This window comes from Erinaceus europaeus, chromosome 7 (assembly GCF_950295315.1).
Source record: "Erinaceus europaeus chromosome 7, mEriEur2.1, whole genome shotgun sequence".
In the NCBI taxonomy this organism is placed as follows: Eukaryota; Metazoa; Chordata; class Mammalia; order Eulipotyphla; family Erinaceidae; genus Erinaceus; species Erinaceus europaeus.
The window spans coordinates 28288269-28314039 of record NC_080168.1 but is presented as its reverse complement, the minus strand read 5'-3'; the positions used below and the strand labels follow the sequence as shown (position 1 = coordinate 28314039).

The 25771-nt window shown below is 40.4% G+C and overlaps 1 protein-coding gene across 7 annotated transcripts in view; it reads right to left on the bottom strand.

Moving 5' to 3' along the window:
- Window positions 1-25771, bottom strand: part of INO80D (INO80 complex subunit D) — a 66966-nt gene that overhangs the window by 6858 nt on the left and 34337 nt on the right. For 6 of the 7 annotated variants that reach the window (XM_060194064.1, XM_060194065.1, XM_060194062.1 and 3 more), the window contains 6 exons: window positions 21788-21896; window positions 17762-17986; window positions 8594-8703; window positions 6620-6753; window positions 2601-2818; window positions 1110-1267 (listed from right to left, as the gene is read on the bottom strand). In XM_060194064.1, coding sequence (XP_060050047.1) covers window positions 1110-1267; window positions 2601-2818; window positions 6620-6753; window positions 8594-8703; window positions 17762-17986; window positions 21788-21896 — 954 coding nt within the window. The remainder of the gene's footprint in view (window positions 1-1109; window positions 1268-2600; window positions 2819-6619; window positions 6754-8593; window positions 8704-17761; window positions 17987-21787; window positions 21897-25771) is intronic. The other variant, XM_060194063.1, reaches the window with a different exon arrangement.

The window sequence follows — 25771 nt, the reverse complement described above, 5'->3', positions numbered from 1 at the left end:
CCCCCCCCCCCCTTTTAAGGCCACTGAACCCCTAGTGATAACCTTGGCAGAAAAAAATATACATCAGGACAAATTCTCAAAGACACTAATACACTCAAATTTAAAATATTCTTGTTTACCAGAAGGCATAGGGGCCAAGTGTGAGTCACTGGCCTTCCTAAGCCCCGAGACCAGCTTCAGTCAGAAGCCGCCGCTGCCTCTCTGCACGGGGCTGTTTCCACATATCTGAATGCTGCAATGTCGGTAAGGGAGGATGGTAGGGAGGTCTTCTGAAAGACACAGCCTCTCTCTCTCTCTCTTTTTAAAATTTTTTTTGAAAAAAAATTATATTTATTTCCTTTTGTTGCCTTTTGTTGTTTTTTATTGTTGTAGTTATTATTATTATTGTTATTGATGTCCTTGTTGTTGGATAGGACAGAGAGAAATAGAGAGAGGAGAGGAAGATAGAGGGGGAGAGAAAGATAGACACCTGCAGACCTGCTTCACCGCCTGTGAAGCGACTCACTTTTCCAAACAGACAATTTTAATAGATATGGAAAAGGCTTAGCAAAACAGGTTTTTTTTTTGTGTGTGTATGGTGTGTGTGTGTCTCAGGGGGAAATGGGAAATAAGAAATACCTGCTCAAACATAAACTAAAGTAGCATCCCTTATTTTTTAACCAAGGCACTGCTCAGTTCTGGCTATTAGTGGTACTGAGTATTAAACCTGGCAGCTCTTGTATGCAAGTCTTCTGCACAGCCTCTGTGATGTCTCCACAGTCATTATTTCCTTATTTAAAAAGAATAAAGTTATATATCAAGCTACCAGAACTGGCAATTAAGCACATTAGATGGCTCAACACATTGCACATTCCTCACCTTCTAGAAAGAGTAAAAGAGTGGTGCTATATTTTCCTAACTACATTTGAAAGAAATAATGTGAGTTGGATCAGGCACAAAAACATTTCAAACAATCTTCCTTGTTGAAAACTAATTTGATTTGGTCAGCCACAGTGCGGGGCTCAGTTCTGACCGTGGGTGGTACCAGGTATCTGACCTGGACCTCTTGCAGGCAAGTCGTGTGCACTGGCACTTCACTAACCTCCCCAATCCCCCAAAGATGACTATACCTTCAAAAAAATCAAAATCCTGCAAGTCATCAGGTAGCCGTGGCAGGACATCTGAAAAGTCTTCGTGGTTCAATTCCAAGTCATGTGGAATGTCAGTGATCTCATTGGCAATGTCATCCGGCAACTCGTCAGCACTCAGCTCTGGTGTGGACGGACTGCTAAGGAAGAAGACATGTGTCACCCGCTGCCCCATTTGCCTCCCTATCAATGTTATCAAGAAAACTTCCTCCATTGTGAATAATGGGAAAAAGCCCAGGGAGTAGGGCGGTAGCACAGTGGGTTAAGCACACGTGGCGCAAAGCGCAAGGACCGACAGAAGGATCCCGGTTCGAGCCCCCGATTCCCCACCTGCAGGGGAGTCGCTTCACAGGCAGTGAAGCAGGTCTGCAGGTGTCTATCTTTCTCTCCCCCTCTCTGTCTTCCCCATCTCTCTCCATTTCTCTCTGTCCTATCCAACAACAATGACATCATCAACAATAATAACCACAACAATGATAAAACAACAAGGGCAACAAAAGGGAAAAAAATGGTTTCCAGGAGCAATGGATCCATGGTGCAGGCACCGAGCCCCGGCAATAACCCTGGAGGCAAAAAAAAAAAAAAAAAAGAAAAAAAAGAAAGAAAAAGAAAAATGGGAAACCCCAACTCAAGTGTCTCCTTTCCTACTTTGAAAGCAGGACAGGCCTCATAGTATGTAGTTAGATGTCTGATAACTTGCCCCATGTAGGAAGAGAAAACGTACATTTTGAAGTGATATTTTCACTGTAAATTAGTAGGGTGAATCACAATTTGGTGTTTCAAATGTATCTTAATCCATTCTAATAGAATTCTGAATAAGGTCAAAATAATACATTTTTCAACTAAATAAGCAGAGGGGCCAGGTGATGGCATATCTGGTAGAGCACACACATTACCATGTGCAAGGATCTGAGTTCAAAACACCAGTCTCCACCTATGGAGGGAAGTTTTACAAGAAGCTTTTATAGTGTTGCAGGTGTTTCAACTCCCTCTTCCAAAAAACGGAAAATAAAAACAAGTAAACAAAATAACAGATGCCAGATATGATGGCATCATGCAGGCACAGAGCCCCAATGATAGCCCTGAAGGAAAAAAAATTTCAAATATGAAGAAAAAACATAGATATCCAGCTGAAACAGAAGGTCTCATACTTCTCAAAATACTTAAATATTTCTGTTTGAAAACATGTGAAGTATGTGTTGAAACAGGAAGGGAAGAAAGAAAAAAAGGGGAAAACACTTTGAGTACCTATAACCACATTCTTTGGTATCATCAAAGCTTGCTCAAAAATGTCCTTCTGATTGAAACCAGTCAGACTTTGGTAAAATCTGTACTGAAGACAAAACCATCTAGGCCGACACAGCAAATGGTTTCTGAGGTTTAGCTCTAACACTGGGCAAGGACATGAAGCGAGGTGCTCTGGAAACAGTCTGAGCCTGGGGAGGAGAAGACAGCTGAGGTGTCTGTACTGACCGGATCTGAGAGGCCTCCACTGGCAGTGAGACGCTGGTGGGCATGCTGAGGTTCCCTTGGGGGACAGCAGGGGGGATGGGCTTTTGGGGCCGACGGGGTCCACGCCGTCTCTTCTTCTTATGCTTTTTGGTAAGTGCAGGAGGCTTGGTTTTTTTCCTGGGTTTCCTCTGCTGCTGGTGCTGAACTTTACGGGAGCTATCTCCTCTCAAGAAATTATCCTTTGGGATAAGGAAATGGGGAATTTAAACAGAGATTACTTAAGTGACAACAGCAGTCAAAAGAGTATCATTTCATATGCAATGCCTCAAACACTGTGTGTCTTAAGCTATGTAGAGCAATAGTTAAATCAACAAAAAAATCCATTTTTCAATTCAATACTATATATTATATACAAAGATCAAACATGACAGGTGCTGCATTTAAAAAAAAAAAGAATAAAAATTAATGTATTCTCAAAAACTTACTATCCCATAAGAAATAGATAAACTATAAACAAATACAGTAGAGAGAAAATTGGGCAATATGGACATAGACATCTTCTATGGGTATACAAAAAGAAAACTACATTGTTCTGTGGGATTAAAACAAAAAAAAAAAAGTCAAATTTTAAGCAGCCAAGATGTGGTACAGTAGATAAGGTACTGAATTTTTTTTTTTTTTTTTTTTTACCAGAACACTGCTCAGCTGTGGCAAATGGTGGTGTGGGGAACTGAACCTGTGACTCTGGAGCCTCAGGCATGAGAGACTCTTTACATAAACATTATGCTATCTACCCCTCACCAGGTACTGAACTCTCAAGCATGAGGTAATGGATTTTATCCCCAGCATGACACATGCAGAGGGATGATGTTTCTGTCACTGATAAATGTTAAGATGTAAAAACTAAAATAAAATAAAAAAAACACACAGCAAGTGGGTGGGGTAGAAGGTGGCTCACCCAGCAGAGCACATGTTAACGGGCACAAGGACCTGTATTTGAGCCCCCAACTGCTGGTCATTACGCCAGCTCCCCTGCATTGCTTGATGCTGTGGTCTATTTACATAATCCATGTTTTGCCTGAGACCCACCCTGCCTGCATGGCACTGGTTTAATCCCCACTGGTTAGAACTTCCACAACAGCTGCTATGGAAGCTCGCTACCTTCGGATCTTTCCTTCTCTCCACCCCCTCTCCTGGCCATTTCCTTTTCCGACATGCCACTTCCATGCCACTTCCGTGTCAAAAGAGATAAAGGCGTTTTCTCTGAGAGAGAGAGAATGGCAGCCTCTGGGAACAAAGAAGTCCAGAGGTAATGCTGGTAGCAAATAAATTAAGTAGGACTTTGAGTGGTAGGGATAGATTGGAAGTTCACTCTAGGTTAGAAGAAATGTCATAAACTTAACAAAAAAGGTAGCAAATAATTAAGTATGGCATGTTTTTGTTAAATGGAGGATGGGATATAAACATAAGCTGTAGGGCAGGGGTAGACAGCATAATGGTTATGCAAAGAGACTCTCATGCCTGAGGGTCCAAAGTCCCAGGTTCAATCCCCTACACCACCATAAACCAGAGCTGAGCAGTGTTCTGGTGTTTCTCTGTCTGTCACTGCAACTCTCTCAAAAATAAAATATTTTTTTTAAATATAAAATAAGCATAAGCGTATGGGGAGTCGGGCTGTAGCGCAGCGGGTTAAGCGCAGGTGGCGCAAAGTACAAGGACCGACATAAGGATCCCAGTTCAAACCCCGGCTCCCCACCTGCAGGGGAGTCGCTTCACAGGCGGTGAAGCAGGTCTGCAGGTGTCTATCTTTCTCTCCTCCTCTCTGTCTTCCCCTCCTCTCTCCATTTCTCTCTGTCCTATCCAACAACAACAATAACTACAACAATAAAACAACAAGGGCAACAAAAGGGAATAAAATAAATATAAAAAAAAAGAAAAATAAGCATCAGCGTAAAATTTGAGATCAGACTGTCTATGATGCTGAAAATTCTGTGAATGGTTCTAAAATAGACTAGAAGGAATGACTTTTAGTGTAAATAAATAAATAAATAAATAACATGGCAATCCCCAGCCTCACATGGGCCAGAGTGATACTCTGGTGTTCTCTTTCTCATACAATATATGCATAAGTAAATACTTGCCAGGCTTTTGAATTATAACTTATATGATACTGGACTATGAAAACAAATTGCTGTCTGGATGTAATTTTATCAAATACCCAAGATACTCAATGAATCATACATAAAAAAAAAAAAAAAAAAAAAAAAAAAAAAAAACCAAGAGAAATGAGAGCTAAAGGAAGAGCCTGGGATATACAGATAAGTGATGAGAAAAGAATAAACACATGAGAGTAGAGGCATGACAGGGATAGATAATAAATAAAATGGCCAGGGGGCCAGGTGGTGGCATACCAGGCTAAGTGCAACATAGCACAAAGCTCAAGGACCTGGTTGGAGCATCCAGCTCCCCACCTGCAGGGTCAATTCACAGGCGGTGAAGCAGGTCTGCAGGTGTCTGTCTTTCTCCCCCTCCTTCCTCAATTTCTCTCTGTCCTACCCAATAAAATGGCCACCAGGAGCAGTGGATTCATGGTGCAGGCACAGCAATAACCCTGATGGGAAACAAATAAAATGGCCATATCTAAATAACTACTAAATGTGTTCCAGAACAGATTTCTTTTTTGGATTTATTGATTGATTACTCTCATATATAAAAAACAAAAAACTAAGACAAATGAGAGCTAAAGGAAGACCTTGGGAAATAGATGAGTGATGAGAAAAAGAGACTGACAGACAGACTAGAGCATTGCTTTGGCATATATGCTCCCAGGAATCAAAGTGAGGACCACATGTTTGTAAGCCCTAAGCAAAACCACAGTCCTACCTGCCTGACTACTAAAAAAGGTTTCTGTTTTTTATTTTTATTTATTTATATATATTTTTTAGAGATTTTACATGTGCTGCCAGGGATCGAACTCAGGACCTCATGCTTGAGAGTCTAGAGCCTTAGCCATTGCACCACCTCCCGGACACAGGAAAAGGTTTTTTTTTTTTTTTTTTTAATATTTATTTATTTATTTATTCCCTTTTGTTGCCCTTATTGTTTTATTGTTATAGTTATTACTATTGTTAATGTCGTCGATGTTGGATAGGACAGAGAGAGAAATGGAGAGAGGAGGGGAAGACAGATAGGAGGAGAGAAAGATAGACACCTGCAGACCTGCTTCACTGCCTGTGAAGCGACTCCCGTGCAGGTAGGGAGCCGGAGTCTCAAACTGGGATCCTTACACCGGCCTTGCGCTTTGCACCACGTGCGCTTAACCCACTGTGCTACTGACTCCCGGTTTTTATTTTTTTAAACAAGGTCACGGTGTGGTCCAGGAGATGGTGCAGAGGATAAAGCACTGGACTCTCAAACATGAGGACCCAAGTTCAATCCCTGGCAGCACATGTACCAGTGTGATATCTACTTCTCTCTGTCTCCTCCTTTCTCATAATCAAATAAAAATCTTAACACACACACACACACACACACACACACACACACACACACACACACACACACACACGGTAATGGTCAGCATTAAAAAAAAAGTTGAAATAGAACAGACTAGTAAATATCATATACTAAAGGCATTGTTTTATAAAACTTGCTTCAATGATTTACCACATACAAAATACTTTCCACTGTGAGCTGCTATGAAAATCTGAAAGTCTCTCTGTTGCAAGAACATAAAAACTGGGCTGGAGTAGACAGCATAATGGTTATGCAAAGAGACTCTCATGCCAGAGGCTCCAAAGTTCCAGGTTCAACCCCCCGCACCACCATAAGCCAGAGATGAGCAGTGCTCTGGTTAAAAAAAAAATTAATTAATTAAATAAGATGTTTACTTAAAAAACCTCAACTTGCTATTTTTAAAGACCTTTTGTAAGCTTTATATTACTTCATGAGGTAGAGTATCACATGAAAGAGACAGAGAAGACAGAAGTTCCAACATGCAAGTCTTGAACTTGAACAGTCTCCCCAGTTGCCGTACTTACCATTTTTTTGGCATGTTCTTCACACAGAGGTGTCTGGTGTGTAATGTCAAAGACGGGCACAGCGCATTGCTGTCCATCCGCAAACTTGGCTGTACAACTTGAGAAGAGCTGCTGAGAGCGGTTCAAGAGGATGTCTGGTTGTTTTTTCAGTTAGGAATAAAATACACTGAAAGTATTTTTCAATTTCTATATAAAATGTGGTTCTTCCATTTAGTACCTCATAAGTACAAATTTGATTATCTACAGAGGTTAAAGCATCAAAGCAAATACTGACGTGGGAGCGTAGTGATCAGCTTTATCCCCCTTCATGTATGAGAAGATACATATGAGAATATCTTGATACTGAAAGGAGTGTGCTACAGGCCATTTTTATTGTTTATATGGAGAAAAAATTATCACCTTCCTAAGACACTAGCTTTGAAATTTTTCTTTATTTTTTGGCCTCCAGAGTTATCACCGGGGCACTGTGCCTGCACTACAAAATGGCTCTTGGAGGACATTTTTTGATTTTTTTTTTTTTTTTGGATAGGACTGAGAGAAATTGAGAGAGATGGGGAAGACAGGTACAGATAAAGATAGACACCTGAAGACCTGCTTCACCGCTTGTGAAGTGACCCCTCCCCCAATGCAGATGGGGAGCCGGGGCTCGAACCAGCATTCCTGAGAAGGTCCTTTCACTCCACACTATGTGTGCTTAAGCCAGTGTGCCGTTGCCCTGACCCCTCTTTCAAAAATTTCTATGCCAGTGAAAACTAAGCCAACTTTCTCTTAAGAGAAAGCTCTGTATGTGTATGAAACTATACCCCTGAAACTTTATAATTTTGTAAAAACAATATTTATCCAATAATAACAAACACATTTTGAAAGATATTAAAAGTTACCAGTCAGAAGTTGGACTTAGGGAGTCAGGCGGTTAAGCACAGGTGGCGTAAATCACAAGGACTGGCGAGAGGATCCCAGTTCAAGCCCCCAGCCCCCCGCCTGCAGGGGAATCACTTCAGAAGCGGTGAAGCAGGTCTGCAGGTGTCTATTTTTCTCTCCCCATCTCTGTCTTCCCCTCCTCTCTCCATTTCTCTCTGTCCTATCCAACAACAATGACATCAACAACAACAATAATCACTACAATAAAACAAGGGCAAAAACAAAGGGAAAATGGATAAATAAATATAAAAAAATTAGAAAAAAAAGGAAGTTGGACTTAACATTTCCAACACCAAATTTAAACTTCAACCTTAAGAAATGTTACTTTAAAATTAAAACTTTTCATTAAAATTAGAATATCAACTTTATATCTCCAAAATTTTTTATTATCTTTATTTATTGGATAGAGACAGTCAGAAATTGAGAGGGGAGGGGGAGATAGAGAGGGTCACAGACAGAGACACCCACAGCACTGCTTAACCACTTGTGAAGCTCAAATCACCTTTGTACTCAATTAATCTTACAGCAAAAGGTACAATGAAACTGCATAATTAGATTGGAGGGCTAAAAATCAACTTTTGAAACTATAGTTTGATTTTTCTTTTTTTTTCCCCAAAAACAGTATTTTAGAAGCTACTTACAACTTCAAATCATGAAACCTAACTTAGTGACAGTCACTGGGAGAACTTGCTATATGCTGAGTTTCACTTCAGGTGTTCCAATTTAACAATCACAATGATATAAATAGGGGGAAAAATAGATCCAGGACTTCATTAGATAATTAAGATTTCAAAAGTCATTCACTCAACTTGAGACTGAACTACACAGAGGCCAGAGAAACTGCTCGGTGCTTCTAGCATCTTCCTTGCATGAGGCTCTGGGCCTCCTCACCGGCACTACATGAGAACAACAAGGACAATCTAAGCACAATTCCAGCAGTGATGAAGGAGTCCTTTGAGCTCCCTCTCTTCCTCTCTCAAAACAACAACAAAGAATGAAGTACATCATCCCGATCTGTCCCTGGTTTTGCAGGACACTTAGTTAAGAGGATACGTTGGAAACAATGTCTGGTGAATGGAAGGGCTTTGTTAGTGCACTGTTCACCCTTCACTGTCCCACTGCAAGCTGCTGGCTCCACCTCCCTCAACTTGGTCCGGCTTATGCTAAGAAAGAAAAGAAGAAGAATTTTACATAAACGATTTAAGGATTCAGGGCACTATTTTCGATATTGTACATTTCAACATTATGCCTTTTTAATTTTTTTTTTTTTTTTTTTTTTGCCTTCAGGATTATTGCTAGGGCTCGGTGCCTGCACCACAAATCCACTGCTCCTGGAGGCCATTTTCCCCATTTTGTTACTCTTGTTGTTGTTGGATAGGAGAGAGAGAAATGGAGAGAGATGGGGAAAACAGAGGGGGGAGAGAAAGATAGATACCTGCAGACCTGCTTCACCGCTTGTGAAGCGACCCCTCTGCAGGTGGGGAGCCGGGGACTCGAACCAGGATCCTTATGCCAGTCCTTGCGCTTTGCGCCATGCGCACTTAACCCACTGCACTACCACCTGGCTCCATAATTTTAAAAAAAAATCTTATTGGATAGACAGCCAGAATCCAAGATGGTAGGGGGAGACAGAAGAGAGAGAGAGAGAGAAAGAGAGAGAGGGAGACCTGCAGCCCTGCTTCACCTCTAGCAAAGCTTTCCCCCAGTAGGTGGGGACCACGGACTTCAACCTGGGTCCTTGTGCACTGTAACATATGCACTCAACCAGGTGCACCACCACCCAGCCCCAACATTATGTTGTTTACAGTGTAATAGCAATATTCTACTTCACTATTGATAACATTCAATAAGTGCAATAGAATTACAACATTCAAATATTCCCCCAATCTACTAACAGAGTATTATAGTAAGAGATTTTTTTTTTTTTACTACACTTACCTGTTTTATTGCTAAAAAGGCCAATATATAACTATCTATCAAAAGATAGTGAGATGAGAGTGCTGCCCTGGATCAAATCTGGAACCTCAGGTTTACAAAGAACATGGTCTAGTCACTGAGCTAGCTACCTTCTCAGCATCTTAGTTATTATCATTTGCCCCCGGTGTTATTGCTGGTGCTTGGTGCCAACACACAAACTCACTGCTCCTGGTGGCCATTTTCTCCATTTTATTGAATCAGACAGAGAGAAACTGATAGAGATGGGGGGGGGGATAGAGAGGGAGAAAGACAGACACCTGAAGTCCTGCTTTACCACTTGTGAGGTGTCTCACCTGCCAGTGGGGAGTCAGGAGCTCAAATCATGATCATTGTGTGGGGTCCTTGTACTTTGCACTATGTGCACTTAATCCGTTGTGCCACCACCCAGCCCCCCTAGTTATTTTTTTTTAAGTGGTTCCCTGTGTTTCACAGAGACAATGAAAGTGCAATAAATAATATGGGACAAGACCAGAGACTAGAGACATTGTTCCAAGTCTCAGCTCTATCTCTTACTAGCTACCAAGATCTTTAGGCATCAAGATATGTGTGTGTGTGTGTGTGTGTGTGTGTGTGTATAGTTATATACAGCATACAGTAAGGCATAGTGTAACCAGTCAATGGTTATTAATCACTACAATTATCATCAGCATAAGATTTTAGTGACATCAAGCTAATCTGTAAAAACAAACAAAAACAAAAGCCATCTAATACATGAGGAAGGGAATACTGTCATACAGAAATGATTATCATTTTCCAAAATACACTACTGGACATATATTTTAAAACTTTCTATGTACAATTTCATCTTTCATTAAAGGCAATTTTCACTTCACACAAATTAAAATACTTAATCTTATTTAAAAATTGAATCTATTTGATGAGACTCTTTAGGGCCTTAACATCAAAGATATATTTGGAGGCTCAATCAACATGAGCACGTGAAAATAAAGAATAAATGAGACTACATCAAACTTAAAAGGCTTCTGGACATCAAAAGCTAACTATACAAGGAGATCAACAGACAACCCAGTAATTGGGAGAAGGTAGTTACACATCACACATTTGACAAGTGACTGCTATCAGACATCTATAAAGACATCATATAATTCAACAAAGGGGGGGGGGAATAAGCCAATAAATTGGGCTAAAGATCTGAAGACAGTTTTCTAAAATGCTCTATTGTCATCTGTCATTAGAAAGATACAAATTAAAACCACAGTGAGATTCCACCTCATAGCTGTGTGTGTGTGTGAAGGGTGTGATCACTGGGGCTTGGTGCTGGTGAGATGTAGCCACTGCTTCCAGCAGGCTTTTTTTCCCTCTTCTTTTTCTTTGATAGCACAAACAGAAATTGAGAGAGGGAGGGGAAGGGAGACACCTGCAGCACTTGCTTTACAGCTTGTGAAATGTCCGCCTGCAGGTGAGGACTGGGGCATGAGCCCAGGTCTTTAGGCATGGTAACATCTGCACTCAACCCGGTGTGCTACTGCTCAGCCCCTTACTCTGTAATCTTTTTTTTTTTTAATTTCTTTATTGGGGAATTAATGTTTCACATTCAAGAGTAAATACAATAGTTTGTACATGCATAACAACATTCCCCAGTTTCCCATACAACAATACAACCCCACTAGGTCCTGTCATCCTTCCTGTATTCTCCCCACCCACCCACCCACCCCAGAGTCTTTTACTTTGGTGCGATACGCCAATTCTATTTCAGGTTCTACTTGTGTTTTTTTTTTTTTTAAATCTTGTTTTTCAAATTCTGCCTGGGAGTGAGATCTTCCCATATTCATCCTTCTGTTTCTACTTATTTCACTTAAATTCTGTAATCTTATAATCTTATAAAAATCAATATAAATCACTAGTAATAATAAAATAATACTAATAATAGTTTAATTGCATGTATGGGCAACATTTTCCTGTGATTCGAAAAAAAAAAAAGTAACATCCCTTCCCTCTTTATTCTAACTTGCTGGCTCCAAGAATCCATGTCCTCATGCACTGTAATGTATGTTCTCAACCAGGTGTACCACCACCCAGCCCCTATATTCAATTTATATCTAAACTATATTAAAGAGTATTAGGAGAAAGTCATTCAGGCTTTAATTTCTAAAATAATAGCAAATCTTTAAAAATCTTTTTTAGGGGGCCTGGCAGTGACACACCTGGTTAAGTGTTCACATTGTAGTGCACAAGGACCCTGGTTCAAGCCCCTGGTCTCCACCTGCAGGGGAAAAGCTTCATGAGTGGTGAAGCAGGGCTGCAGGTGTCTCTCTCTCCCTCTCTATCCCCCTCCTCCCCTCTCAATTTCTATGCAATGATGATCAAAAAAAAATTTTTTTTATTAATTTTATTTTTGAGAGAGATGCAGAGAGAGAGAAACACCAGAGCACTGCTCAGCTCAGGCTTATGGTGGCGCGGGGGGATTGAACCTGGGACTTAGGAGCCTCAGGCATGAGTCTGTTTGCATAACCATTATGCTGTCTCCTCCTGCCCAATCAAAGTACTTTTTAAAAAATCATTTTTAAATCTCTGGCATTGCACATGCCAATCAGCTAATTTTTGTGAACATAAAGTATTAAATGTGAACCTATCAAGCAGGGAGAACTGATGACATCACATTGTCAGATGATTATCAGGGAAAAGATGTACTAGATGACAAACATCTTACTAACCTTGGATGACATAAGCAAGCAACATCAAATCAATTTTTGAACTGTACTGAAAGTTCATCATGGAGTTTTGTGATACTTAATTACGGTGTAGTCATGTAAAGGTGTTTTGTAGAATGTTTTAAAAAAGGGATAGAATGGTTCTGTTGATTGAAAACCCATACAGTTTTCTACACAAAGCCAATTTGCCAATTATCCCACTCACGTCTTTTACGTCTTTGACAGCTGTAATGATACAGTAGACTGTGTATACAATGTCCCATGCAGCACAAAACTAAAGCGTCTGTCACAATTATACAACATAAATGTTAGATAGCATTATTACAGCATCTATGCCAGACTGAGTGAAATCTTTCAACAAATGAAGAACAAACCTTCACTTGTTCAATCCTATTCAATCATTCACTGGAGAATTAAGAACAGAAAGTAGGGAGTCGGGTGGTACCACAGTGGGTTAAGTGCAAGTGGCGCAAAGCGCAAGGACCAGCAGAAGGATCCCGGTTCGAGCCCCTGGCTCCCCACTTGCAGGGGAGTCGCTTCACAGTTGTGGAAGCAGGTCTGCAGGTGTCTATCTTTCTCTCCACCTCCCTGTCTTCCCCTCCTCTCTCCATATCTCTCTGTCCTATCCAACAAGGATGACATCAATAACAACAAGAATAATAACTACAACAATAAAAACAACAAGGGCAATACAAAGGAAATAAAGAAGAACAAAAAATAGATTGTTCTTGCCCTCATAGAAATTAATGTATAGTGGACTGGGAAGAGATTTTCATACTTGAGGCTATGAGGTACCTGGTTCAATCCCTAGCACCTGCATCAGCCAGAGTTGAGCATCGTTCTGGTCACTCTCTCTATAGCCTTCTCTCTGTATCTTTCTCATTAATACAAATAGAACAATTCAAAAACATCCAAAAAGATTTGTGTACACATATGTTCTTGGCAGCACAATTTGTAATAGCCAAAACCTGGAAGCAACCCAGGTGTCCAACAACAGATGAGTGGCTGAGCAAGTTGTGGTATATATACACAATGGAATACTACTCAGCTGTAAAAAATGGTGACTTCACTGTTTTCAGCCGATCTTGGAGGGACCTTGAAAAATTCATGTTAAGTGAAATAAGTCAGAAACGGAAGGATGAATATGGGATGATCTCACTCTCAGGCAGAAGTTGAAAAACAAGATCAGAAAAACAAAACACAAGTAGAACCTGAAAAGGAATTGGTGTATCACAGCAAAGTAAAAGACTCTGAGGTGGGTGGGTGTGGAGAATACAGGTCCAAGAAGGATGACAGAGGACCTAGTGGGGGTTGTATGGAAAACTGAGAAATGTTATGCATGTACAAACTATTATATTTACTGTTGAATGTAAAGCATTAATTCCCCAATAAAGAAATTTAAAAAAAAATAGAACAATTCAGTGACGAACCAGAGTACAGAGCACAATGGGGGATCCCATAGAAGATCCCATGATGGCACAGGTAAGCACATGAAGATCTACAGACTGGTCTATGTACTGCACCATAGCAGAGGACTCTGGGGAAAAGGATGGAGATGGACAGGCCACTGAGGCCCTGGATGCATGATGGTGGTAATGGACCGAAGCTGGGGGTGGGATAAATTATATGCAGGGAGAGATAAGTTAAACTCATGCATCAACAATTGTATTGTAAACTATTAACCCCCCAATAAAAAGGGAAGTTCCGCAGGCTGTAGTCATTACGTATAGGATATCAGATATACATACTTTCCAACAACTTTAAAAATGACAACAGTGGGGGCTGGCCAGTAGCATAGTAGGTTAAACGCACATGATGCAAAGTGCTGGGACCGGTGGAAAGATCATGGTTTGAGCCCCCGGCTCCCCCTCTCTTCAGGGAGGTCACTTCACAAAAGGTGAAGTAGGTCTGCAAGTAGGTCTATCTTTCCTGTCTCCATTTCTCTCTGCTATATATAACAACAACAGTTATAACAACAATAACAACCACCACAACAAGGGTAACAACATGGGAAAAATAACCTCCAGAAGCAGGGGATTCATAGTGCTGGCACTGAGCCCCAGTGATAACCCTGGAGGCAAAAAAAAAAAAAAAGACAAAAGCAAAAATCCTTAAGGGCATGGTATCTTTTCCAAATGCCCAAATGAAAATTAGGTTATTTTATTTTAACAAACATAGCAAAAACCAAAATATACACAACTAAAATGAAACTTCAGAAAATATAGGGGCTTGAGAGATAGCCCAAGGGCCATACCGGAGGTGCACACCTGAGGTATTAGTTTCAACCTCCAGTACTGCACAGGCCAGAGTTGAGCAGTGCTCTAGTGTCTGCCTCTCTCTAACAAATTAATTTAAAATGATCTTTGGTCCGTACTCCCAGAAAGATCAACAACAGGGAAACTTCCAACGGAGGGGATAGGATACGGAACTCTGGGATGTGAGGGCGATCTGGCTGCGACATCTGTCACCCCATTGATCGCCAGGGTTGATTCGTCTGATCTGGCTGGCTAGGCGGGTGCCCCCTTCTTCCCTCATCACTCCATGTGCTTCCCTCCCGAAGCTGTGCGCCTTCCCCAAATAGAGATGGACCAGTCTTCAGTGAAGGGTGTATGAGTAGCTGTGCTCCCCTGCTAGAACCTCCAAACAAGCTCTCAAGGATATGGAACTCTGGTGGTGGGAGCTGTGTAAAACTGTACCACTCTTATTTCACAATCTTGCCAGTTATTATTAAATAACTTTATTACTCATTTTAAAAAATCTAAATTTCTAGCTGCGTAGGAAATATGCTCAATATGTAGAGGAAAAGTTTGTTTTCAACTCTTTATTCCTTGAAACATATGCTCACTATAGAAAATCAGAATACAGGGGAAGCAATTACAGAAGCCAGACCTTCTACCTTCTGCAACCCTCAACGACCCTGGGTCCATGCTCCCAGAGGGCTAGAGAATGGGAAAGCTACCATGGGGGGGGGGGGGGGGATTATGGGGATTGGGTGGTGGGAATTGTGTGGAGTTGTACCCCTTCTACCTTATGTTTTTGTTCACTAATCCTTTCTTAAAAAATTTTAAAAAAAAAGAAAATCAGAATACAGAGTTAAGTATTTTTTTTACCTTTAATTTGTCGATAACTCTACCGCCTAGAGTTAAAATTGCTATATAAACTCCTAACATGTATAAACTCAAATGAATACACTTAAACACATTCAAAATTGTTATCTGAAAAAAATCATAAGCAGAAAGGATAAGATAACAAATTCAATAAAGAGCTAAGCCTACGAAATTTTAAAAATTAATTAGAATAAGATGTTCTGGCCAGTAGGGAGATGCATTGGGATGACAGCTTGACTTGCAAGCACATGGTCTGGCCTTCAATTCCCAGCAGCAAATATGTCATATTAACACTTTATTTCACTCTCTCATAAAAAATATTGATAGTTTTGAAATTTTTAAACTCAATTTGAAGCTTTAATTCCTTTTTTCTTTGTGTGACACCAGGGAAGAGAACCAAGGGTCCTGTGCATTGGGTCAGACTTCTAAGCTATCTCCCCCAGCCTATGTCCTTTGAGAGAGAGGGAGAGAGGGAGAGAAGAAAGACAGAGAGAGAAGAGGGAAAGACACTTAAACACCACTTCATCCTCCACAAAGCTTCCCTGGCACTACCCACAGTGCTCCCAAGTGCTGCTAGGGATTGAATGCAGGGCCTCACACATGGTAAGATATACATATATATTTTCTACCACTGACCCTGAAGAAATTTCATCACTGAAGGATCAGCTAATCTACACTTGGCTTTCTTTTTTGCTGTTGTTTTTTCATATACATATTTTATTTACTTTAATAAGGTGGGGAGAGAGCACAGGAGAGGGAGACACCAACCAGAACACTGCTCAGCTCTGGCTTACATTGGTGCTGGAAAGTGAAACTGGGACCTCAGAGCTTCTCAGCCATGAAAGACTTCTTGCATAACCATTACGATGTCTCTGAAGCCTCCATTTTCAACATATGGATTTACATTAAATAACGTACTAAATCATGCTTTCAATATAAACTATGAACAGATAAATGGTTATGACATATATTTTAAGGGAAAATGAACAACTTAAATTAGTACAGATCTGGTTTTGCTTAAATATATACATAAAATGTAAAAATTCTAGGAATTGACATCTGTATTATGAAGTCACTAAAAGGCACACTTTAGGGAGTCGGGCGGTAGTGCAGTAGGTTAAGCACGTGTGGCACAAAGCACAAGGACCGGCTTAAGTATCCCAGTTCAAGTCCCCAGCTACCCACCTGCAGGGGGGTAGCTTCACAGGCAGTGAAGCAGGTCTTCAGGTGTCTATCTTTCTCTCTTCCTCTCTGTCTTCCCTTCCCCTCTCCATTTCTCTCTGTCCTATCTAACAATGACGACATCAATAACAACAACAATAACTACAACAACAACAGACAACAAGGGCAACAAAAGGGAAAGTAAATTTTTTTTAAAAAAGGCACACATTAAAAAAAAAAATCAATGAGGAAAGGGTCATAACTCAATAAAAAAAAGCAGGAAATAAAAACATGTAACAGGATCTCAGTTTTGTAATTTTACACAAGCACATGATTCAGTGGACACACAGAGAAAAATTAATTAAAAGTGCATAGTGTATATTCTTGTTTTGTGAATGGTGATATTTTAGAGATTTCTCCTGTCTTTATTTTTCTAAATACTGTACAAGCAACTGTCTGCATTGTAAGCACCAGCCCCCACTCCCCAAGAAAATTCAATTAAAATATGGGCTGGGGAAACAGCATAATGGTTATGTAAAAGCCTTTCAAGCCTGAGGCTCTGAGGTCCCAGGTTTAATCCCCAGCCCCAACATAAGCCAGAACTTAGCAGTGTTCTGGTCTGAAAAAAAAAGAAAGAAAGCTCAATAAAATAAAAAACTAGAATTCTATAGTGTAAATACTCAAGAGAAAAATACATGAGAAAGGGGGCCAGGTGGTTCCAGAGCCAGCAGAGTGCATGTGTTACTGTGCATGAGAACCTGGGTTCAAACTCTGGTCCCCACCTGTAGAGTAGAAATTTCACCACAACTGGAACAGGCTGCAGCCTTTTCTCTCCCCCTCTGTCAGGAGGGAAAAAGGCACCAGGTTCAGTGTTTCGTCGTGCAGGCACCCAACCCCAGTGATGACTCTAGTAGTAAAAAAAATAGAGAGACGGAAAGAAAGAAAGAAAAAGAAGAAAATAAAGAAAGGGAGAGAGAGAGGAAGGAAGTACATGGGAAAAGAATTTTAAATAATAAAAGTAAAAACTCTGAAACATTATACATAATAGTGACATGAAATCTCTAAGTGCTTGTACTTTACTGAGTAAGTGTTAATCAACCTCTAGCAAGACTACAGTAATGCTGACTATAGGTGCTGATTTGACAATCAGTTCCTGGCTCTATTACTTTGCCATCTGTGTAAAGCTTAACCCGAGCACTAGCACCAGATTGAAATGCCCACTATCCACTCTGTCTACTACCCTCAAAATAACAGCAACATACCAAGACAAATTCCTTAGGGACGGGGTTGCCTAGGGTTCTCACCTGGTTCGACTACAAGCAGCCCTCTGCAGTTCTTGAATTAGCTGACCAGTGCACTCGGGCTCCCTACTGGCCGCCTGCAGCAAGGCTTTCCTAAACGTGTACCGGCATTTCTTTTGACGAGATTCTGCCCGCTCCAGGCGGCAGAGGTGCTTGTATTTCTGCTGGAAGTAAGTGCAAAGTTGGGTCACCCTGGAGTTCCTACTCCCTGTATCGTCATCATCTGACCTGAAAACACAGGGAGAAAAGTAAAAATCAGCTCCTGTTAGAAAGGAGAAGAGAAAAAGGCAAGGTGCTTGGATACAGAGGGTCAGAGCTTGCGGCATGAAAGCACCTGACCAAATCTGAGGTGGAGAATTCCAGCAGAGCCGGAAGTCAGTGCGGTGGGTGGCAGACACATGCCGGTGGCTTTTGCAAGTTTGACCTTCGTGGTAGCGTGTCATAATTACAGACACTTCATGCATCAGTGTCTTCTAAATTTTAAGTAACATAGGATTCTCAGGAAGAAAATAACTTCTTTACCTTTTCTTACTAGAGTAAGTGATACGGGAGTTATGAAGAGACACTCGGCATAATCCAACAAGACAGGTCATAACGGAAACACAGCAGTGAATTTCTTCAATCTTTTTTTATATTTATTTATTTATTTATTTTCCCTTTTGTTGTTGTTGTTGTAGTTATTGATGTCGTCGTTGTTAGGACAGAGAGAAATGGAGAGAGGAGGGGAAGACAGAGAGAGGGAGAGAAAGACAGACACCTGCAGACCTGCTTCACCGCTTGTGAAGCAACTCCCTTGTAGGTGTGGAGCCGGGGACTCGAACCAGGATCCTTATGCTGGTCCTTGCGCTTTGCGCCATGTACGCTTAATCTGCTGCGCTACTGCCCGACTCCCACAGCAGTGAATTCTAACAGCGCATTATCAAAGACTTGGCCGCTTAAGTATACTGGTTTCTAAGTACACTTTTCTTGCTAGCCATTTAGTGATTTTTGAATGTAAGGATCAGTCATGCCACAGTTATCTTTATCAAACAGGACATATCCTAAACAGCATTTCTTTTATCAAGAATCACACAGGTTTTTTTTCTATCATTATACTAATATTGATGGGTGATCCCAGCTGGAGTGCTCTGCTGAAAAAGATGTTGAGGACACATCTGGACACAGTAAGAGTGTTATGGTTCGTTAGCAGAGTTTATCACAAAGGTTAAAAGGTTCAAAAGCGCAGGGGGAGGGGGGGGGGACACGACACACACGCAGCACCGGGTGGTAGCGCAGCGGGTTAAGTGCATGTGGTGGTGAAGCTCAAGGACCTGCGGACTCCACCTGCAGAGGGGAAGCTTCATGAGTGGTGGAGCAGGGATGCAGGTGTCTCTCTGTCTCTGTCCCTCTACGTCCCCCTTCCCTCTCAAATTCTCTGTCTCTATCTAATAATAAATAAATATTAAAAAAAAACCAATTATGTAGGTACTTTAAAATATTTGTCTTAAAGGCTTCTATAAACATACATGCACACAAACCCACTCACTACACCACAGTAAACCAAAGCTGATTTCTCTCTTTCATTAAAATAAAACAAATGAAATATATTTTTAAAAAAATACTTAAGATAGGGAGTCGGGCTAGCGCAGCGGGTTAAGTGCAGGTGGCGCAAAGCACAAGGACCGACATAAGGATCCCGGTTCGAACCCCGGCTCCCCACCTGCAGGGGAGTCGCTTCACAGGCGGTGAAGCAGGTCTGCAGGTGTCTATCTTTCTCTCCTCCTCTCTGTCTTCCCTTCCTCTCTCCATTTCTCTCTGTCCTATCCAACAATGACAACAACAATAATAACTACAACAATAAAACAACAAGGGCAACAAAAGGGAATAAATAAATAAAATAAATATTTTTTTAAAAATTTAAAAAAAATACTTAAGATAATTCACCAAAGAAGAGATGCAAAAGGCCAACAGACATGAAAAAAATGCTGCAAGTCAGTGATTGTGAGAGAAATGCAAATAAAGACAATGAGGTACCACTTCACCCCTGTGAGAATGTCACACATCAGAACAAATGCTGGAGAGGTTGTGGGGACAAAGGAACCTTCTTGCACTGCTGGTGGGAATGTAAATTGGCCCAACCCATGTGGAGAGCAGACTGGAGAACTCTCAGAAGGCTAGAAGCAGACCTACCCTACGATCCTGCAATTCCTCTCCTAGGGATACATCCTAAGGAACCCATCACACACATCCAAAAAGATCTGTGTATATTTATATCCACAGCAGCACTTTTTTTTTTTTTTTTACCAGAACACTGTTCATCTTTGGCTTACGGTGGTGCAGGGAATTGAAACTGGGACTTTAGAGCTTCAGGCATGAGAGTCTCTTTGCACAGCCATTATATAGCACAACTTCTAATAGCCAAAACCTGGAAGCTTAAGTGTCTAACAACAGATGGGTAGCTGAGAAAGTTGTGGCATATATACATAATAGAAACACCACTCAATTATTAAAAATGATGAAATTACCCCCTTTTCCTCATCTTAGTTATAAATGAGATAAAGCCTATTTTTTTGGTTTTAAAATCTTAAAAAAGATTTTAAAAGATTTTAAAAGCTTGCTAAAAAAGACAAAAATAAATGTGAAAGGAATTATAACAGCAAACAAAAACTAGGAAAGGGAATGGAAATATACTATTAAATGACTTTTTTTTTATTATCTTTATTATTTATTGGATAGAGACAGCCAGAAACTGAGGGGGAAGGAGGTGACAGGAAGAGGAAGAGAGACAGACACTTGCAACACTGCTTCACCACTCTCAAGCTTTCCGCCTGCAAGTGGGGACTGGGGGCTCAAACCTGGGTCCTTGTGAATTGTAACATGTGTGCTCAACCAGGTGTGCCACCACCCAGCCCCCATTAAATGAATTTCATAAATCTTAGAGGTAAGGCTGTGACAATTAAAGACGTATATTATAAGGCCTAAAGCATAAAAACATAGTAAAGAACTACAGCTAATAAACCAAGAAAGGAAATAAAATGGAATCATAAAAATAATAAAAAGGGGAGTCACGCGGTAGGGCAGTGGGTTAAGCGCTAATCGCGCAAAGCACAAGGACCGGAGTAAGAATCCCAGTTCGAGTCCCTGGCTCCCCACCTGAGGGGAGTCGCTTCCCAAGTGGTGAAACAGGTCTGTTGGTGTCTGTCTTTCTGTCTCCCTCTCTGACTTCCCCTCCTCTCTCCATTTCTCTCTGTCCTATCCAACACTGACGACATCAATAATAATCATTACAACAATAAAACAACAAGGGCAACAAATGGGAATAAATGTAATAAAAAATAAAATTAAATAATAAGAATAAAAAGAAAAATATCAGATAGGACAAATAGAAAAGAAGCAAAAAAAAGTTAGATTTAAACAATATTATCAATAATTATATTAAATTTAAATACACTAACACTTCAAATAAAAACCAGCACTGCCCATCAAAAGATGACCGTGTGAGGATCCCAGTTCACGGCCCCAGCCTCCACATGGGGACCCCTATTCAAACCCAGGCAACACCATTAGCTAGCTGAGCAGTGCTCTGGTGAAAATAAACAACAAAAAGTGACAATAATAAATTCCAGCAGGGTTATCAGTAATACAATGAATTTTCTAGAGGATGATCTAAAAGAACAGCTTTATGACTGAGACAGCAGCATTTCTTTTGTAAATATTTATTTTAAATATCTTATTTACTTATTTTGAATAGAGACAGAAATCGAGCGGGAAGAAGGATATAGAGAAGGAGAGACAGACACTTATAGCACTGCTTTACCACTCACGAAGCTTCCAAGAAGAAATTGGAATAAAAGTTTTTCTATCTGTAATTTAAAACACAAGACAGAAGCCTAGCAGGTAGATAAAGCCTTGAACTCTAAAGCATAGGCATCACACGTGCCTGTGATGCTCTTCCCCACCCCACGCCACGCCCGCCATGAAGACATAAGTTAAATACACTAGAGACTAAGAGAGGGAAAGGGGAAAGAAACAAAAAAGAAAAAGTCTTACGCATTTCTTTCAAATCTGAGGGTTTCTCGGATGGACCATGCGACCTGGTATGGTGAGGCCTGCTCTGAGTCTTCCAGTTCCTCTCCACTCTCTTCAGACCAGTCCAGTCCTGGCAAGTAGAGAAACAGTAAAAATAAGAAAAATTGACTTTTGTTGAAAATTCATATTAAAAGTTACCTGAAGTTCATGCCAGAACAAGTACTAAAAGTGTTAATAAACTCTTCCTGATAAGCCCCATTCTTGTTAAAAATATATTCGAGGGCGGGAAGTAGATAACATAATGGTTATGCAAAGAGACTCTCTTTAGGCTCCAAAAGCCCCAGGTTCAATCCCCTGCACACACTACCATAAGCCAGAGCTGAGCAGTGCTCTGGTAAAAAAAAAAAAAAAAAAAAAAAAAAAAAAAAAAAAAGGGCCATATATATACATGTATATTCAAATAGACAGGTAAAATATCAATAATTAAGGACTAAAAGAGGGGCCAGGCAGTAGCACACCTGATTATCTGCTCACATTACAATGCACAAGACCCTGTATTCAAGCCCCTGGTTGCCAACCACAGTGGGGAGAGCTTCAGAAGAGGCGAGGAAGGGCTGTGGGTTATCTCTCTCCTTCCACTTCTCCTCTCCATTTCTGTCTCTATCCAATAATAAATAGATAAGAAGATTTTTTTAAGTCTGAACTTGAAGCACAATCATTTATATAAAAAAAAAAAACAGAAAAGAGAATTAGGTAAATATATTTACATATTCTTAGAATGGAGCGAGTACAAAGGTAAATATATTTACATATTCTTAGAATGGAGAGAGTACAAAGAAGGGTAGATAAAACACACAAACAACAACAAATCCCTCAAAAAGAAAGGAATCCTGAGCCTGGAGAGACTGCAGTGAGTGGCTAGAGCACTCGTCTAGCAAGCATGAGGTTGACTCCTCAATTTCACATAAAGTAGAGTGATACTATGGAGAGAGAGAGAGAAAGGGTAGGGGAAAGAGGGAGAGGGAGAGGGAGAGGGAGAGGGAGAGGGAGAGGGAGAGGGAGAGGGAGAGGGGGAGAGAGAGAGAGAGACACAGAGAGAGAAAAAACACTTAATCAGTCTTTTTTTTTCTTTTGCCTCCATAATCACTACGGCTTGGTGCCTGCACTATGAATTCACTATTGCTATGGCCATTTTTAAAATTTAATTAATTAATTAATTAATTAACTTTTTGGATAAGACGAGAGAAATTGAGAGGGGAAGACAGAGAGAGATACCTGCAGACCTGTTTCACCACTTGTGAAGTGACCACCCCCCCACACCCCTCACAGTTGGGGGGAACAGGGAGGCTCAAGCTGGGATCCTTGCTTGGGTCCTTGAGCTTAGTACTAATGTGCGCTTAACCTGCTATGCCACTGCCATCAGTCTTTTTTAAAAGGGTAAAAAATTCCTAAAGGAAAAAAAAGAGAATCTATACAAAAATTTAATGTTTAAATTCTAAAATCTTACAACAGGTTTTAAAAACAAATAATAAGAGCTTTTGCAATAAACATGACAGACCTGTATGTATGTATGTGTGTGTGTGTGTATATATATATATATATATATATATATATATATATATATATATATCATGTGAACATATATTCACAGCTATATTTTAAGTTCTAAATAGTAGTTCTCAGTATATGGTCCTTTGTGGGTGTAGGGAGTTATGTCCCTGAATCAACTGTCAGGGAATTCCTTAGATCAACATTATTTTCTTTTTCCCCTAACCAGTCAACATTATTTTCCAATTAATAACTCCAAGACATTATTTGTCTCTCACTGTGTTGATATCTGCACTAATGTCATGGAAAGCATGCTGGGCAGAGTAAGTCCATCAGTGTCAAGAAAGCAGTCCCACTAAACTGTACTGTGTCGCTGCAGTCAAAAGTCTCATTTAGGGAGTCGGGCGGTAACACAGCGGGTTAAGCGCACGTGGCGCAAAGCACAAGGACCAGCATAAGAACCCCGGTTCGAGCCCCGGCTCCCCACCTGTATGGGCGTTGCTTCATAGGTGGTGAAGCAGGTCTGCAGGTGTCTATCTTTCTCTTCCCCTCTATGTCTTCCCCTCCTCTCTCCATTTCTCTCTGCCCTATCCAACAACGACAACATTAATAACAACAACAATAATAACTACAATAATAAAACAACAAGGACAACAAAAAGGGAATAAAGAAATAAATATTTAAAAAAAAGTCTCATTTAACACTGGCCTTGATAAAGCATGTTTCCTAAGGTGATTTATTTTATTAAATCTTCATTCTTGAGTACAAGTCTTTGTAATAACATGCACTATAACCAACTGTGAAGTATCCTTAAAGAACCGTGCAGCTGATGGCTATCCTGAGAAAGAGTACTTGTAACACTGTTCTTTATAACCTGAACAAGCTGGTTTTTATTATGACTATTATTTTTATCTAATACCTTTCAGAAAGAGTGACAGGCAAGTCACTGAAATTAAGACAAATTGAAAAACTCAAAATATTAAAAGAAGAAGAAGAAGAGAGAGAGAGAGATGCTTACAGGGCTGGGGAGACAGCATAATGATAATGCAAAAGACTCTCTTGTCTGAGGCTCTGAGGTCTCAGATTCAATCCCTAGCACCACCATAAACCAGAATTGAGTAGCACACTGGCTATGTCTCTCTCGTCTTTCTCTGTATCTCTCATTAAAGCAAATAAAATTTAAAAAGAAGAGAAGCTTACAAAGTGCATAGTGGATAAACTTGAAAGCTACTTAAAACAATTATTTCTGACTCAGTTCCTCACATAGCTTGATTATGGCTTGATAGAACAAATGAATACATGGGTTGTTTCTTTGTTTAAAAAAAGAAGAGAGTCGAGCGGTAGCGCAGCGGGTTAAGCGCACGTAGCGCAAAGCGCAAGGACCTGCGTAAGAATCCCGGTTCGAGCCCCCGGCTCCCCACCTGCAGGGGAGTCGCTTCACAGGCGGTGAAGCAGGTCTGCAGGTGTCTGTCTTTCTCTCCCTCTCTCTGTCTTCCCCTCCTCTCTCCACTTCTCTCTGTCCTATCTAACAACGACACCAATTAACAACAACAATAAAAAACAAAGGCAATAAAAGGGAAAATAAATAAATATTAAAAAAAGAAAACAAGGCAAGGATATTTGGCTGTCTTTTTTTAATTTGTTTGATTGATTGATTTTTCTGAAATGAACACAACTGAACAGGTACTTTTCAAGGAAAACAAGAGAATTTGCTGCCAGTGAGAAAGGCTACAAAATGCAAACTTTCACTTGAGATTTTTGGAAAAACTTTGAATTCATCCCTGAAAAGATGACAACTCCCTAATAGTTACACATTCTGATGAAATTGACAATAATGCTAAAGCATGCAATTTTTAAGTTTCATAAGACAAAATGTCAATACATCTGCCTGAAACAATACATGACAATACATGAAGGAAACATACGTGCCATACTTCCTGAAATACTCCACTAGCAAGAAAGACCTAAGCATGAGTCTTTATTCAACTAAAAAAACTTGCATCAGAATGGAAAGGCACCCTACAAACTGAATGGAAGAAAATACTGGCACATCAACAGAGGAAATATGCAAAGAACAAAGAACTCATAAAGCTGAATAATTAAAAACTGAGATGCTAAGGTGCCTCAGCAGCTGAGTACTCAAGTGGAACCCTGGGTTTGATCCCTGGCACCTCATGAGAAACAGGACAAAAATAAGTCGATCATAAATGGCAGTAGTGTTTTCATCTCTCTCTCTCTAATTCAGAGAAGCAAATGCAAATCCATGTTTACTGCAGCATGATTTACCATCACAAAGAACTGGAAATAACCTAAGTGCCCACTAACAGATGAATGAACCAAAGAGTTGGTTTACATACACAATGGAATACTACTCAGTTTTAAACTAGATGAAACCCTTCTATGCACACCCATATGCTTAGGTGGTCTTGGGAGCTGGAGCAGTACATAAAGCACTGG